This window comes from Triticum urartu, chromosome 4A, assembly GCF_056163025.1.
Source record: "Triticum urartu cultivar PI428250 chromosome 4A, HENAU_Tu73, whole genome shotgun sequence".
Lineage (NCBI taxonomy): Eukaryota > Viridiplantae > Streptophyta > Magnoliopsida > Poales > Poaceae > Triticum > Triticum urartu.
This window is the reverse complement of record NC_141876.1, coordinates 380,942,666-380,959,417: the sequence shown is the minus strand read 5'-3', so window position 1 is coordinate 380,959,417 and position 16,752 is coordinate 380,942,666. Positions and strand designations below refer to the sequence as shown.

General features: G+C 49.5%; 1 protein-coding gene across 1 annotated transcript; it reads left to right on the top strand.

The window, feature by feature from the left end:
• Positions 1-2,684: 2,684 nt before the first annotated feature.
• On the top strand, positions 2,685-3,585 carry LOC147975909 (RING-H2 finger protein ATL80-like). The gene has a single exon (XM_087519689.1). The coding sequence runs from the start codon at positions 2,948-2,950 to the stop codon at positions 3,446-3,448; it is 501 nt and encodes a 166-aa protein (XP_087375815.1). The 5' UTR covers positions 2,685-2,947; the 3' UTR covers positions 3,449-3,585.
• The last annotated feature ends 13,167 nt before the right edge of the window (positions 3,586-16,752 follow it).

Below are 16,752 nucleotides of genomic sequence, written 5' to 3'. Positions count from 1 at the left end.
TCTACACCCTCCGTTCTTGAAAGAGTGTACTTTCAACTTTGTTGGGAAGTCAAAACAATTTATATTTGACCGTATTTATACAATAATAAGCCAAAATTTATGCCACCAAATTAGTAGCATTAGATTCATGATAAAATATATTTTCGTCATATACCTATTTGGTCTCACAAACATTGATATATTTTTGCACAAACTCGGTCAAACTTTGAGATAGTTCGACCCTCCAACAAAGTTGGAAGTACACTCTTTCAAGGATGGTGGGAGTATGACTTAACGGTGGAGTGCAGGTTATTACTAGAAAAGGGAGGGGGTATGTACAAAACAGTAAAACACGGTTCGTTTTCTCACTTAAAGGTGCGCGGGCAGTTAATTATTACAAAAGAGAAAGGGGGTTTCTGTAAAAATATGTGACATATGGGCATAAGCACTAATCCCTTATTAGTAGATATAGATTGAGAATTGGTTGCTCTTTTTTCCGCGAAAGGGTCCCAAAGCCATATATTAAGTATCACATGTCTTTAAAAATACTCCCATACAGAAAAATAAAATTACATTTCGAAGTCTTCTTCCTTTTGCATCCACCATCGACGCACCGCCAACATAACTCGATGCAACCTCTAGGTCTCCTCCTTGAATGAGCAAAGTTTTAAAAAGCCCATGAGCCGGAAGAAGCAGCGGTCGGGAAGTTATTGATGTAGACGAAGAGACGCTGTCGGCTGCGATCTGCGAAGCAACTTGCTGCCCCGAAGAAGAAAACAATTATAAGGGCATGTAGAAACTTCGACAACCACGAAAGTTGGTCAAATCCAGGTGGATCCTCCAGAAACCTAAACCGATCAGATCCCAAAAGATCCGCCAGCGACACGACTCCATATGCCCTTCGCTGGCGATAAGCACACGAACGTGGCAGGGAGAACATTATTCCTACATCGGGGCAACATTGTTGCCTCACTACCCTAAACCGAACATGTAGAGTCCCTAAAGAAAACAAGAACAAAAATCATCCATGTTGCCGCACGCTAGGTCCGTGATTGATGTCGAACTCGCCGATGTCTAGGACCATGCACTAACACCCTCTTCTACGATGACCTAACCAGGCTAGATCTTCGTCGAATATCGCCATGTTGCAACACCAACGCCGCAGCCAAGCATTACACCCTGGAGACCACAACTCGCCTACACATCCCTGCTGCCGACCCTCAACAGTCCACCGAACCCTCCATACCAGGTCCCCACGATCAGCAGCCTCCCCGTTGCTGTCAGCGTCGCACATGCATGCTTTATCTGCCGGCGCACCCAACGGCGGCGAGAGAGGGGTAGGGGATGGAGTCGCACACCCGCCTTCGCCTCTATGGCGGTGGAAACGTTCATCTAAGATGGTGTCAAATTGGGTGTTCTTCTTTGACAATTTGGGCAATTGATATAATTAAAAATCTCATAATGCACTACAAGAGAAGAGACAAAGAACTTTGGTCAGAAGAAGCCCCTAATATTAAGAATCGTTCCAAGGACAATGGAGCCATTACATAAGTACAGAAAAAAAATCTCAAGGGTGTCACAAAATCTTTGATGTCAAGTTCTGAAAGACTGTATAATTTAGAAAATATTGGTCAGCTGCCGAAGCCAGTAGGCCAGGTGGGATAAAAAATTTAAGAGCTAGCTGGAGCTAAACAACTCAGAATGATCGCACACTTGTACTAGTGCCACTACTTGGCAGCTGTCATTTGTCAGACCGTGCTAACTAATCAGCGTTTCATGGTAATATATTAGGACGCAAGATTTATTAAGTTATCGACCGCCGGATCTTTGACAATATGTAATCGCAAACAAAAGGATGAAAATTATTAGGAGTTGTTTAGACTGGTCATAGTGGGGAGTAACTTATACTAGTGACATGCATATGACACTAGTCTAAGTTACTACCTCCATAGTGGAAAATACTCCCTCCGTTTTTATTTAGTTCACGTATTAGCTTTGGTCAAAGTCAAGGTTTATAAACTTTGACCAATTTTATGAACAAAAATATTAACATATACGATAACAAATCAACATCATTAGATTTATTATTGAATGTACTTTCACATAGTATAAATTTGTTATGGTAAATGTTTATATTATTTTCTATAAACTTGGTCAAACTTTACGAAGTTTGACTTCAGTCAACACTAATATGCGAAGTAAATAAAAACGGAGGAAGTAACATAGTAATAGTGTCATAGACAACTTTATTTATTATGTTGTAGACTCATTTTTTGGAGGGAAGCGCTATGTTACAGTAACATATTATGTTACTCCAAATACCTCTTTCCTTATTAACTACATGCCATATAAGCAAAATTTTCTTGAAGTACGTTATGTTACTATTCCCTCTTTCCATCTATATAGGGCCTAATGCGTTTTTCAAGACCGCCTTTAACTATTGATAAAATTAATACTACATGACATGCATAATGTGAAAATTATATCATTGAAAGCTCATTTCACATACGAATTTGATGATGCGCTTTATGTAAGTTGCATGTCATATATTATTGCTCTAACATTTAGTCAAAATTAGCCTCAAAAACCGCATTAGGCCTTATATAGATGGAAGGAGGGAGTATCTAAGTTACTCCTATTATGACTAACCTTCGAGAGTGGAAGGATTCCAACCCAACGGCATGTGGCTGGTAGTAGCCCAAAATTCATGGACGCAATCATATTAATTACACTACCTTCACCGGAGAAGACTTCTCTCCTCCAATCGAAGGTAAAGAACGGGTGGACCAAGTGTTAACTATGAGGTGTTGGGCATAAATTAATGTTTTACCCAAAGAGTTGGCGAACCACATTTTACCATAAATATACATAGGACACCGTTCCTTGTCCTCGGAGAGCTAGCCAGGTTGCTTCTCTGTTGGGTGCCGGCTAAGCTTAGTCTCCTCCAGTGCACTACCGCGCAGGAGAGATGGAGGGCGGTGGCGTTTCTCCAGTCTCCTCGCCGTCGCAGGCAACCGGCGGGCAGATCAACAGCCGCGCTTCCTCGGCCCTCGCAGCCGCCAGCGTCGCCCTCATCCTGCTCTGCATTTTTTGGCGATTCGTATGGCGGTGCAAGAAAGACGCGCCGAGGAACGACGGCATCGGTGCCGCCACCTCGTCCGCTCCACCGTCGCCACCTTCCTGCCCGTCGCAGGTGGCTGGCGGAACGAGCGACGGAGAATGCGACGAGAACGAGAGGACGCAGCTCCTGGTATTCGTGCACGTGGCCGCGGAGAAGGCGGAGTGTGCGGTGTGCCTGGTGGAGTTTGGGCTCGGCGAGATCGGGCGGCTCGTGGCGGGCTGCGGCCACGGGTTCCACACCGCGTGCATCGAGACGTGGTTCCGGGTGAGATCGACATGTCCGCTCTGCCGCGCCGCGGTGGTACAAGAGCGGATCGCCGTTGATCAGTCTCCACGTGGCGCGTGGTAACTCGTTGCATAACGAAAATGTTGTACTCTAGCACTGATAACAATTGTTTGGTCCTGCGCTCATGAGTCTAGTTGTGTTTATATGTAATGTAAAGGAGAAAACAAACATACATTTAGTCCATTATATAGTGCAGGCCATTGTTGGCCCAAATCGTTCCTTTTGAGTTGAGAATTGATTTTAGTAAAATATTACTTTCTCTAGAGGATGAAAATTGTATTAACTATGTTAAAAATTCAGAACAAAAAATGGTCTCCAAATGCCTGCTTGAGATTGTATGAGTGTGCGTGTGTGTTTTATCTCTTATATAAGACACTGATGCCGCCATTGCTCACGGGCAACAACCCTAGTTAGTCACATTTAAGTGGATTGCTCTGAAGCATTGATCTAGAGATGGATGGCTGAGAAAAGAAGATGGGCTCACCACACTTAGAAAAGAAGATCATTCGGGAAGTAGCCGAAAAGCTCAGGAACGGCAACAACGGTTCGGGAGTGGATGAACTTGATGCAGTGGTCCTCGGCAATGACGGAGTGCACGATGGTGATCATCTCGACGTAGTGGAGCTCCTTGTGGTGGCGGCTGCTCTCGTAGTTGACAGAGTTGGCGGCTACGGCTTTCAGAGTTGCTAATGTCGGCAGAATCTTCTGGGTGTGGACGTGCCGCTTGCTTTCGGGCGCTACTTGGGACGCACATGGGTGTGATGAACAAGATGGACAAAGGGACGATATCGAGTACATGTTCACCTCGCCGAAATCAATGGTTGGGGTGGCGGTGTAGCTTGGGTATCATTGAACTCGAAAGTAGAGGACGCGGCAGTCTTGCAGGAGTTGTTTAGGAGGTGTGCACGGGTCCGGCACGTTCGGTGGTGGAGGTGGCATGGGAAACGGCGGCGTGTGTCACCAGAATTTTGGCCAGCAGTGGCGGCGGGGTCGATTAGCGGCAGCCTGGCGGCGGGGTCGATTAGCGGCAGCCTGGCGGCGAGATGCAATGCAAGTTGGGGGCGAAATGAGTGGGGGCTCATGGGATTTAATTAGGACAGGCCGACGTTAGCTATCGTGGATGGCATCGTGGAGTTTGTGTGCGCGTGCTCGTGCTTGTGGCCATGTGTGTGCTCGCGGTAATGCACGAGATCGTGAGCGCGGGTCTCTCCTGGGAAGTTGACAAAGCAGCTGATAGACGAGGTCTGCCTGGTGTGACATCCCAGCTTAACAGGAATGGTAGACTACTCATATCAATGTGCACCTTCTTTTCCAGGAGCCCATCCAAAAGGAACATCAAAGTTAAGCATGTTTGGCTTGAAGCAATTTGAGGATGGGTGTCCGATCAAAACTTGATCCCTAGTTCACATGGGTGAGGACAAAGTGCACATAAAATACTATTGTTGGTTTGTGGGACCAGTCTATCTCCAAGGTGTTGGGGATATAACCCCCCGTATAACCCGCCTTTGAGGGCTGGGTCAAGTCATTGGCGACTCTTAGGAGACAAGCTTCAACTGGGCCAGGACGATCAAGATGCAAGACCAGAAGGGAGGCTCACAAGATGGGCCGGCTTAGGGCCCGAAACCAGAAGACGGCAGGCGGCCTGGAGGTCTAGGCCTCCATATGGTTGCTTGTCATAGAAGGCAAGGCGACTTAGAGTTAGGTTCGGTCACGGATCATGACCCGACCCAGACTCTTTTAAGCCGGAGGCCTCGACCTGTATATAAAGGCGAGCCCCCGGCACAGAATAGGGCAAGTTACAATCGATCGATAGCTAGGTCAAGCGAATCTGCTCCCTTGTAATCGATACTCAAGCAATAAAAAGAAAAGCAGGAGTAGGCTTTAACCTCCACTGTGAGGGGCCGAACCTGGGTAAACTCGTGTCCTTCGACCGACTCAACCCCGACAAGCTACTCACCATTTGCGATGGCCTCATGTCTAAGTCCTCACATTAGGACATCTGCCATGACAAAAACACGACAATTGGCGCTCACTGTGGGGCCATCGCACGGTGGTTTCGAGTTCTTGAAGGGCTGTTTCCCAGGGATCGAGGGATACGTTGTTGGCAGGATGACTAAGAGTCGCCGCGGCAAGCTCTACATCGATGACGCTGGCTGGGGCCCCGAGGCCGACTCAATCGAGTACGGGTACCGGGTCGCCTACGACGGAATCCATGTCTTCATCGACAATATCGACGTATCTAAGCCTGAGCTGGACATCTGCACCGACCTCGTCGAGCCGGCTCGGCGCACGCAACCCGCCCGGGTCTAAGCCGGGCGGAAACACGTCTTCCTAGGATTCACGCAAGGTGTGGAACTTACGAAGAACTCTGCATCTGGAGGAGAGACTCTCATCTACTCAGGTGACGGGTCCTCGATTGGAGAGATGGAGTCAATCTACCAGCTTCAAACACAGCGGGCTTGGGGGCTGTTCCGATGGTGACAGTATTCTGGACCCCTACGAGCCGTCATGCCGAGCCACCATCTTCATGGCGGGCACGGCGCCGGCTCTCCATAGCACGACGGCTAGAGCAATGGCAACAACTGGCCCCTCAGGGTTCAGCTTAATCAGGCATCCAGCTCAAGTGTTATCTGAGCTGATGGATGCTTTAGCAACTTTAATGGGGACTAAGGTCACAGCGGAAAACCAAGTGGAGCGTAACGCAGAAATCGCAAAGCTCAGGGAGCAGATGACCAAAGCCCAGGAGGATATCAATGCTGAAAACGCCTGGATGGCCATGTTGTAGGTTCAGATTGATGTTGAATCGGAGTGCCTGAAGGCCATGGCTTGGCGTTTAAGTCTGGATCAAAATGCCTCCAATGCAGTCTTACGAAGGAGGCATCAAACCCGTTTTCCCTTAAATTACGAGCCCATGAATTTGTTGAACACACCAGGGGCGGGACCAAGTGCTGGAGGAGCAACAGTTACACCCCCATCAACTGCAGAGGCACCTAGGAATAGGGCGGTGGCTCGGCATCATCAGCTTCATCAGCCAGAGCCGGCCCGCAGGGGTGAACCAGGGTCAAACCCACTTCGGGGCTGTACCGCACCTCAGCGTTTTGCAATGCCGCCGAGTCACTTTTCTAACCCGGTGGTTAATATTGTAGCAGTAGCCACCTGGCTCAACACGCTCCCTATTACCGGTGAGTCGCCCATTACAATCAATGCACAAAACGCCATTGAACTTCTTTAAATGGCGATTGCACAGCAGAAAAAGTATTCGTACAGCCGTGATCGTGTGCACTCAACCCCCCTCCCGAGCCGTAGTTATAGTCGGCATATTAAGTCGTCGCGGTCTCCAGCAGTGAGCAATGTTGTAACCTGCCCCGTGATAACATGCCCCTTAATCCAAGGACTGATGCTCAAGCAATTGTGGACGAAGCAAGAGCCCACCGTGAGGCAGCAACGGCTAACCAGGGGCTTATCAGCAACCTCCAGTGACCCCTTCAGTTTCTGTGGGAGTCGGGGTCAAATTCTCGGACCATTGGAGTATCGTGCCTAGTGTCGGCTTTACACAACGAGCGCATGCCCAAAGATATTAAAGACCCTCGGAAGGTGCCCAACTACACTATTTTCTTGAGCCAGCAACTTGGATTAGGATCTATGAGTTAGCCATGGACAAGTTGGAAGTTAGTGATGTAGCATGTGCCATGTATTTTACGATGATGTTGGAAGGGCTGGCTCGTACATGGTTAAAGAACCTGCCTCCTAACTCTATCAATACCCTGGAGGAATTGAAGGATAGCTTCATCAAGAACTTTCAAGGAACTTGTAAGCAGCCAATGACAATTATTGATCTGGAGCATTGTGTGCAGCGGGACGATGAGTTGGCCCATCATTGGGCTCGCCGGGTCGCAACCATCATACACTCTTCAGACAGTATTGGGGCGGCTCAAGTTGTGTTGCTCTTCGAGAAAACTATCACTTTGACCCTCTTAAGGAGAAGCTAGGGCGGCTTAAGCGCAAGTGTACACACATGGCCAAGCTTATGGATGTCCTGACCAGGTATGGTGACTTTGATAATACAAAGGATCCAGGTTTTGATGATGATAAATTTGGTAAGGGCAAGAAAAACGGTGATGTCAAGGGCCAGCAGCAACATGTCTCGACTCAACAGGGTAATTGGAATAACCAAGGCGATGGGGGGAAGTGTAAGTACTCTGACAGCGGGTTAGATTTTATGGCTAATACCAATGGTGGGTTTAAGAATCAACGTCGTAATGGTAATGGCAAGTCGCCTTTTAGTGGAGGAAAGCCTACAAATCTTGAAGCTATGCTCAATGACCCCTGTCCAAAACACAATTATCCTAACAAATAGTCTACTCATACCTAGAAGGATTGTTATATCATGCGGGAGTTTAGGAACCAGAGCCGCCAGCAGCATCACGGTAACAGTAATGGGCCGTCTAGCGGGCCAGGCTCCGGTTTCTAGGGTTCCGGCTTTGGTGGCAGCGGCTCAAGTTCTGATTATCAGGGTCATGGTAACCATGGTGGTCACAGTCAATAATCCGGGCACGGTAATCAGCAGCAGAATAGTCAGTCAGGATACCAGAGTAACCCAAAGCAGCTCAATGGTGACCAGTATCATGTGTTCACTATGAACACGTGCAGGCGTGATCGGAAGGTCCATAAGCGAGCAGTCAACACGGTTGAGCTGGCAGTGCCTCAGTATTTAAGGTGGTCAGAGCAGATGATCACATGGAGCCAGGCGGACCACCCGCCCCGGGTTGATGGTCCAGGTCATCTGGCCCTGGTAGTAGCCTCCCAAGTGGGTGATTATAAATTTACAAAGGTGCTTATGGATGGTGGTAGCAGCATGAACATCTTGTACTATGATACTTTTCATCAGATGAGTTTGACCAACAAGGACCTCAAGCCGTCCTCCACAGTGTTTCATGGAGTGGTGCCTGGCAAGTCAGCCTACCCTATCGGGAAGATATCACCGGAAGTGGCTTTTGGTGATGAGTACAATTATAGAGCAGAGACGCTGTGGTTTGAAGTGGTCAAGATCAAGAGTCCATATCACACCCTGTTTGGATGGTCGGCTCATGCTAAGTTCATGGCTCGCCCTTGTTATGTCTATTTACAGCTTAAGATGCCAGGGCCACAAGGGACAATCACCGTTCACGGGAAATCGCAAAGTCGCTCTGGAGTGCGAGGAAGGAGATGTGGCTTACGCAGAATCGGCCTGTGCTATGGAGGAGCTTAAGTATTATAAAGATAATGTTGACCCAGCTGATATGACCCCTCTAAAGAAGCCCACCACAAAGATAGACACGCTACTCAAGTTTAAGTCGGCAAAGGATACACAACAAGTTGACTTTGTCCTTGGTGGTTCTTCTTAGCAGTTCACCATTGGGACAGGGATGGATCCAAAATAGGAAAGTGCGCTCATGGAGTTCATCCGTGAGAATCATGACATCTTTGCATGGAAACCTTCTAACATGTCGGGTGTACCAAGAGAATTCGCTGAGCACCACCTTAATGTTGATCCTAAGATGAAACTTGTTCATCAGTTCCTCCGTCTTTTTAATGAGGAGAGGCGTAATGCTATTGGAGAAGAAGTAGCCCGGCTCCTAGATGTCGGGTTCATAATTGAGGTGTTCCACCCTTAGTGGTTGGCTAACCATGTGCTTGTGCTTAAGAAAAATGGCACTTGGCGTATGTGTGTTGATTACATAGAACTTAACAAGGAGTGCCCTGCTAATCCATTTGCTCTCCCTCGAATTGACCAAATCATTGATGCCACAGTGGGGTTGTGAGAGTTTGTGTTTTCTGGACGCTTATTCTGGTTATCATCAGATAAAGATGGCGGTGAAAGATTAGGAGAAGACAACCTTTAGAACAACCATTGGAGCTTTTTGTTATATGTCTATGCCTTTTGGGCTTAAGAGTGCTCACGCGACTTACCAACATTGTGTTCAGAATTGCTTCCACGGACAGATTGGGCGCAACATTCATGCTTATGTGGATGACTGTGGGGACCCCGACTCATAAGTCGTGATCACCGAATGCGCGTGTACAATGATCCAGAGATAAATGCTCACTGAACACACAGAAGCTGAATAACAAGAGTCTTACATCCATACATATCGTCTTACACAAATTATGACCATTATGGTCAAGTCTTACATAGATAAAGCCACAAGGGCTGAATACCAAATAAACTTTAGCAGCGGAATTCTTCGTCGATAAGTAGAACCCATGCCATCTGCCTTAACCCTACATGCATTCTGACTAGGAAACGTCCTAGTTCGCATGTTCGTCTCCAAAGAACTCTTCTTCGAACTCCTGTTCTTCCATGCCTGGCCAATTAAATAACCAGTGGCAAGCCAATGAGTACTTTGAATGTACTCGCAAGCAACCCATGTTTTGGCTCAAGATACAACAATGCATGACATAGGTAAATTTTTGCAGAAAGCTAATTTTGTTGTGTTATGACATGTTCAACAACTGGTAGAACATGCATCATATGAATTCAAGTAACCTTAGGAACTGGTTACAGATATCAACATAAAGGGAGTGGACTCCAACCCAACTCATCCATGTCAAGTCCTTTGACTTGACCCAAGTAGTTCTTCCCACACACTCTCGTTTGTAAACATGTGGACGTAGCCCAAAAGCGGTTACCCAACTGTCATTGACCGTGGACATGGCTATTCGAATAGTTTTACACTCTGTAGAGGTTGCACACTTTACCCACAAGATCTGGGGAACTTCCGTGTCATCCACGACCCGCGGTACCTCAAGTACCCGGGGTAAGCACCCAATCATTACCTTTCCCTAGACGACACTAACATAGAGTCCACTCGATTGGTAGCAACCCCCGTGCCCAACATTTCTCATTTTAAGAATTTGGAGCCACGCTCCCATATTCATCTCATACCACAAGCACGGGGTACCAATGGTGTGTCCGGTGCCCTCTAAAAATAGTCATGGCCGCCCTACCTGGCGTGACCCCGTCCCGAGAGAGCGCAACAACAACTCTCTCGTCACTAGTAATGCGGGATCCAAGCTAGTATCGACCTAGGTAACCAATAATGCCCTTTCCCATATAAGGGTAGAGTGGTTGCGCATGTAAGGTTGGAATAGCGGTCACAACTTAAACCAATCCGTTTTGAAAACAACACACACACTTGCCTCGGTACACCACTTCGTCATCAAGTGGTTACCCAACTCATTATCTCCCTCGGGCATAAGTGGCACCCGACGGGGTTTTCGAAAAGTTTTTGAAAACAATCTTGCTTCCATCACCATGCATATACCCAACCCATTTGCGTAGCAGCTACTTAGCATCCTAACTACACCCACTCGCATAACCCTCATAGAAAGGTAGGGTCATGCATCATGCAAGTGTCAACGAGAAAAACAGCGGAGGCTGTCGTGGTAACGATTCCGACAATAAGAGAGGGGTAGGATAAAGGAGCATGGTCTATCGAGATGCAAATGGGTGACACAATGGTTTTAGCGAGTTCGGGCCTCTCACGGTGGAGATAACAACCCTACGTCTCGTGCTCCGGAGAGGCTTTGTTTTATCTGAGTATGTATCCGGATATTACAATGTGTGTTTGAGAGAGAGAGGGGAGAGCGGATCTCCATGCCTAAGCTATGTCCTGAGACTAATGGTTAGAAAGAGAGAGAGGTGGAAGAAAAGAGCCCCCTAGTCTAGTGGTGGGGGGTGGCTTATATAGAGTGCGCCACCCCCTCACCCCTTATGTTACACGGTGGAGCATCAATGCCATAATACCTGCCCACTACAAAACCGTCATGCTGACTATTGGTCTTTGCATATCCGAGTGAGTCACACGGCCGAGTGGAATGAGCTCGTCGAGTGAAGTGTCGTGCTTCGAGTGGTTGTTGCTGTCCGAGTGACTTTCAAGTTGCGGTACATATGGATGGCAATCTGGCCCAGGGGCCCAGTACAAAGTATACAGTGTCCATGGGTAGGGCCTTTAGGTCAGGCCTGTTACCCTACCCCCAATACATGTCCTCGTCATTAGCCCCTGAATTGGTCGAGGTTGAGCGGGTCGAGTCGAGGTGAATTCCCAGATGAGTCGAGTGCTACGGAGGCACTTATGAACTCCCTCTGGTCACCCGGCGATCTTATCTCCACGTGTTGCCTTGACGGATTCAAGACTGCATGGTGTCTGAGTGAAATGAGTTCAAATGGGTCCGCAGAGGAGCGTTAAACTCACTTTATAGCAATTTTTTTGGAGTGATTTGGAGCTGGTCCTGCATCAAGTAACTGATTACTCAGAATTTCTTCACGCCTGGAACGTGTCTTTTTTTGTTGTTTGGCCGTCACTCAGACCGGGCGGACCGTTCCGAGTGGATACCATTCCAGTGGGGGCACGCTGAGTGCACCCATTGGGTGTAGTCCCCGAGACTGCCGTCGACTGCGGGCAGTTGGCGGGGGTCTGAGAACTAAAAATCTTCTTAGCTAGTACTGATCGAACTTGTTCTTCTCTGACTCAGAGGTCGGGTAATTCTGGAGCTGGTTTTGCATCGAGCAAAATGTTTCTTTCTGAGTTCTCTTTCGGTGGGGGCACGCTGAGTGCACCCACTGGGTGTAGTCCCCGAGCCTCTATCGGACTAGATGAGTCTGGCAGAGGGTTTAAGTCTCCTGGTAAACCTCCATGCAGTCGGCATGGTAAATATCTTTGTCTGAAATTGAGTCAATCGGATGGATCTTCAAGCACTTGGCATGGTAAATAAGCTCAGCCTGGAGCTGAGTCAGTCGAACTGATCTTCGTGCACTTGGCACTGTAAATAAATTCAACCTGGAACTTGGTCAAGCAGGTGAGTCTTCGTGCTCTCGGCACGAGGAATTAATTCGGCCTTGAAACTACCGAGTGTAGAAAAATGCTGGACACTCCAGGGAGTAATCATTCTAGTAGTACTTCTTACATTGACCGTCATCTTTTGCATGAAGGGGGTATTTGTAAGAGTACATTGTATCCGAAGAGGAGTTTTGTTTTCAGCCCTTTGCATGAAAGGGGTATTTGCCCGAGTGGACGTGCTTCCCGACTGATCAGAGTATGTTGTCTGCGAGGAAAAATTTGGTGGCACTCGTATGTCTCCCGGAGGAGATATACTAGTGGTCTGACATGGACGTGCCATGAAACCTGAATGGCGAGGCTAGTGTGTGGGCTGACTCTCCGTAGAGATGCCACTCATTATCCCGGGGGAACACCAGCACATGCCATCTCTGAGTCCAAGTTTGTGAAACTAACGCCTTAAAGCCTAGGATAAGGGCCAAGTGTATCCGTAGAGGAGCGTCATTTTCACCCTTTTAAAATCCTGAAGATGACTTAAAGAAATGATTTGGGCGATCGTCTGAGTGGACAGTACTACCCATATATATTTTCGGCGGAACGAGCATGTATGGTTAGAAAGATATTCCTGATGTGATCAATGGGTTGATCGAATGGGCGTAACCCCTGAGGGCAACATGGCCAATGGATGTGCGTAGCCCCCGAGTGATGCTCGAAAGAGGTAAGCTTGCTACAGAGTGTGATATAAGGTTTGATCATATGAGTAACTTAGTCGTTCCCGTGCTGAGGGTGTAGAGGTAAAGACATGTCCAACTGATGGTGACGCGCGAGGCGCCCGAGGGGCGATGATATGTACAACCGAGTGATGACGCGTGGAGCGGCCGAGTGGTGAAGACGTGCCCAACCAAGTGGCGATGCGCGGGACGGCCGAGTCATGATGTGCGAGGTGGTCGAATGATGAAGACGTGCGCAACTGAGTGGCAACGCGTGGGGCGGCTGAGTGGTGAAGATGTGCACAACCGAGAGGCGACGCGCGGAGCGGTCGAGTGGTGAAGACGTGCACAACCGAGTGGAGACATGCGCGACGGCCGAGTGAGGATGCGCGAGGTGGCGGAGTGAAGGACTACGTGTCCAGCCAAGTGGTGATGCGCGGGGACGGACGTGTGGTGAAGGCATGCACAACCGAGAGGCGACGCGCGGAGCGGCCAAGTGGTGAAGACGTGCACAACCGAGTAGCGACGTGCGGGACGGCCGAGTGAGGATGAGCGAGGTGACCGAGTGAAGGAGTACGTATCCAGCCAAGTGGTGATGCGCGGGGTGACCGAGTGACGACGCGCGGCGTGGCCAAGTGACGACGCGCGGGGCAGCCGAGTGAAAGATTGCGTATCCAGCCAAGTGGCTGAAATTGTCTTCGAAGGAGTTAGCCAGATGGTTTCGAAGCTAATGTAGTGATGAGGTTGATGTAGTGTGGTTGCGACGCAACAAGACCGGCGTGACAACTGAGTTTGAGTAGGAATGAAGATGGCGCACAGAGTGTCTGGGTGATTATAAAACTTGTCAAAGTGGCGGATCGAATGCACTTGTTGAAGTGAAGGATCTGATTGGTGATGAAGTACTCGACCACTCAAGAGAGTGACGCAACAAGACCGGCGTGACAACTGAGTTTGAGTAGGAATGAAGATGGCGCGCAGAGCGTCTGGGTGATTATAGAACTTGTCAAAGTGGCGGATCGAATGCACTTGTTGAAGTGAAGGATCTGACTGGTGATGAAGTACTCGACCACTCCGGAGAGTGTCATTCCAAATGAGATGCAGCCCCCGAGTGCGGCGTAGCCCCCGAGCGTACTACAGGCTTCGACAATGGACATGTCGGAATACGAGGAATATAGTTTTGAATGGATGATTTGCAATTCATCGAGTCGGACTCGGGTAAAGATGAGGAGAAGCTTCCGAGTGATGCTCGAAAGAGGCAAACTCGCAAAAGAGTAAAGTATGAAGTTTAATCATAAAAGGGACTTATCTGTCTCATGCCTGACGAGGTCTATATCATTGATATGATGAAGAGGATTCCACAGAGGGGTTGATCGGATGTGTTTGAAGTCAACAGAGTGACAATGTCAGTGTTGTGGTGTGCTAGAACCGGTACGGTGACCGAGTCCGGGCAGCGATGAAGTTGGCGCATAGGGCCGTCGAGTGATCGCGTAACTTGTGTAAAAAATGGGACAAGCCAACGAAATAATTTCTCGAGGAAATTTGATGTGTTGAAATGATTTGTGTGAATAACACCCATAGACACCCGCTGGGAGTGCAAGGGACTTGCTGGTTAACCAGCAAGAGTCTGAAAGAGCGAAGGATCCGTTCAAACTTGTCAAAGTGCTGGCTCAAATAAAACAGAAGTGTAGTGTTTCGACTGAGTTGCAGCCCCGGAGGACCGATGCTAACTCGAAATGAAGAACACATGGTGTTCGTGAATGATGTATGCGAAAGAATGGAAGTTGGACTCGGGTGAAAATAAGCAGCCGAGCATAGAGGTACACTTGGTGGCGTAGCCTCCGAGTGAATGTGATGTGTGAATTACGGGACACTCGGGAAGATGGAAATAACAGAATGTAAAATGACTTAGCTGTTTGAAGGCGCGCGAGTGGCCGAGTGGTGATGAGGCGATGGTGACAGTCGACCTTCGTCTCGGTGTCCTTGCGGATAGGGATGGAGCACACATTATACTTGTGATGCAGCTCCTTGAGTTAGAGGTTTGCTCTTGTCTCGGTCGGATTTTGGCTACTTAGGCGAGCCCTTGGACTGCAGCTAAGTCTCCGAGTGGGAGGTTTGCTCTCCACTCGGTAGGATTTTGGCTACTTAGGCGAGCCCTTGGACTGCAGCTAAGTCTCCGAGTGGGAGGTTTGCTCTCCACTCGGTAGGATTTCAAACACTTTGGCGAGTACTGGACTGCAACTAAGCCCCCGAGTGGGAGGTTTGCTCTCCACTCGGTAGGATTTTTTTTGAAACTTAGGCGAGTACTGGACTGCAACTAAGCCCCCGAGTGGGAGGTTTGCTCTCCACTCGGTAGGATTTTTTTTTCAAACTTAGGCGAGTACTGGACTGCAGCTAAGCCCCCGAGTGGGAGGTTTGCTCTCCACTCGGTAGGATTTTTTCAAACTTAGGCGAGTACTGGACTACAGCTAAGCCCCCGAGTGGGAGGTTTGCTCTCCACTCAGTAGGATTTTTTCAAACTTTGGCGAGTACTGGACTGCAGCTAAGCCCCCGAGTGGGAGGTTTGCTCTCCACTCAGTAGGATTTTTTCAAACTTAGGCGAGTACTGGACTGCAGCTAAGCCCCCGAGTGGGAGGTTTGCTCTCCACTCGGTAGGATTTTTTGAACTTAGGCGAAACGGATTCGCAGCTAAGCCCCGAGTGAGAGGCTGACTCATCACTCGGTAGGATTTCTTGAACTTAGGCGAAAAAGATTCGCAGCTAAGTCACTCACTGGGGGATGCCGAGTGGTGATGAGGTGACCAACCGAGTGGCGACGCGCGGGGCGGCCGAGTGGTGATGAGGTGACCAACCGATGGCGACGCGCAGGGCAGCCGAATGGTGATGAGGTGACCAACCGATGATGACGCGCGGGGCGGCCGAATGGTGATGAGGTGACCAACCGAGTGACGACGCGCGGGGCGGCCGAGTGGTGATGAGGTGACCAACCGATGGCGATGCGCGGGGCGGCCGAATGGTTATGAGGTGACCAACCGATGGCGACGCGTGTGGCGGCTGAATGGTGATGAGGTGACCAACCGATGACGACACGTGGGGCGGGCGAGTAGTGATGAGGTGACCAACCGATGATGACGCGTGGGGCGGCCGAGTGGTGATGAGGTGACCAACCGATGGCGATGCGCAGGACGGCCGAGTGGTGATGAGGTGAACAACCTAGTGGCAACGCGCGGGGCGGCCGAGTGGTGATGAGGTGACCAACCGATGGCGACGCATGGAGCGGCCGAATGGTTATGAGGTGACCAACCGAGTGGCGACGCGAGTGGCGGCCGAGTGAAGTAGACGCGTCCCGTGGAGTGGCGATGCACGGGGCGTCCGAGTGAAGTAGACGCGTCCCGCGGAGTGACGATGAGCAGAGCGTCCGAGTGAAGTAGACGTGTCCCGCGGAATGACGATGCGCGGGGCGTCAGAGTGAAGTAGACACGTCCGGCGGAGTAACGATGGGCGGGGCGTCCGAGTGAAGTAGACGTGTCCCGCGGAGTGATGATGCACGAGGCGTCCGACTGAAGTAGACGCGTCCCGTGGAGTGAGGATGGGCGAGGCGTCCGAGTGAAGTAGACGCGTCCCGTGAAGTGACGATGTGCGGGACGTCCGAATGATGTAGACGCGTCCCGCAAAGTGATGACACACGGGGCGTCTGAGTTGGGCAAGTTGATGATGATGTGAGCAGCTGCGTGACTACATGCTGGGCGGCTGAGGACATGTCCAGTCGAGTGATGATGTACGGACAGCCGAGTGACGGCGCACGAACGGCCGATCAACGCCAGTGATTCGGTTTGGTCCGAGTG

Bases quoted from the DNA above. Each gene is read 5' to 3' on its own strand.
- LOC147975909 (XM_087519689.1), top strand. From the start codon at position 2,948: ATGGAGGGCGGTGGCGTTTCTCCAGTCTCCTCGCCGTCGCAGGCAACC.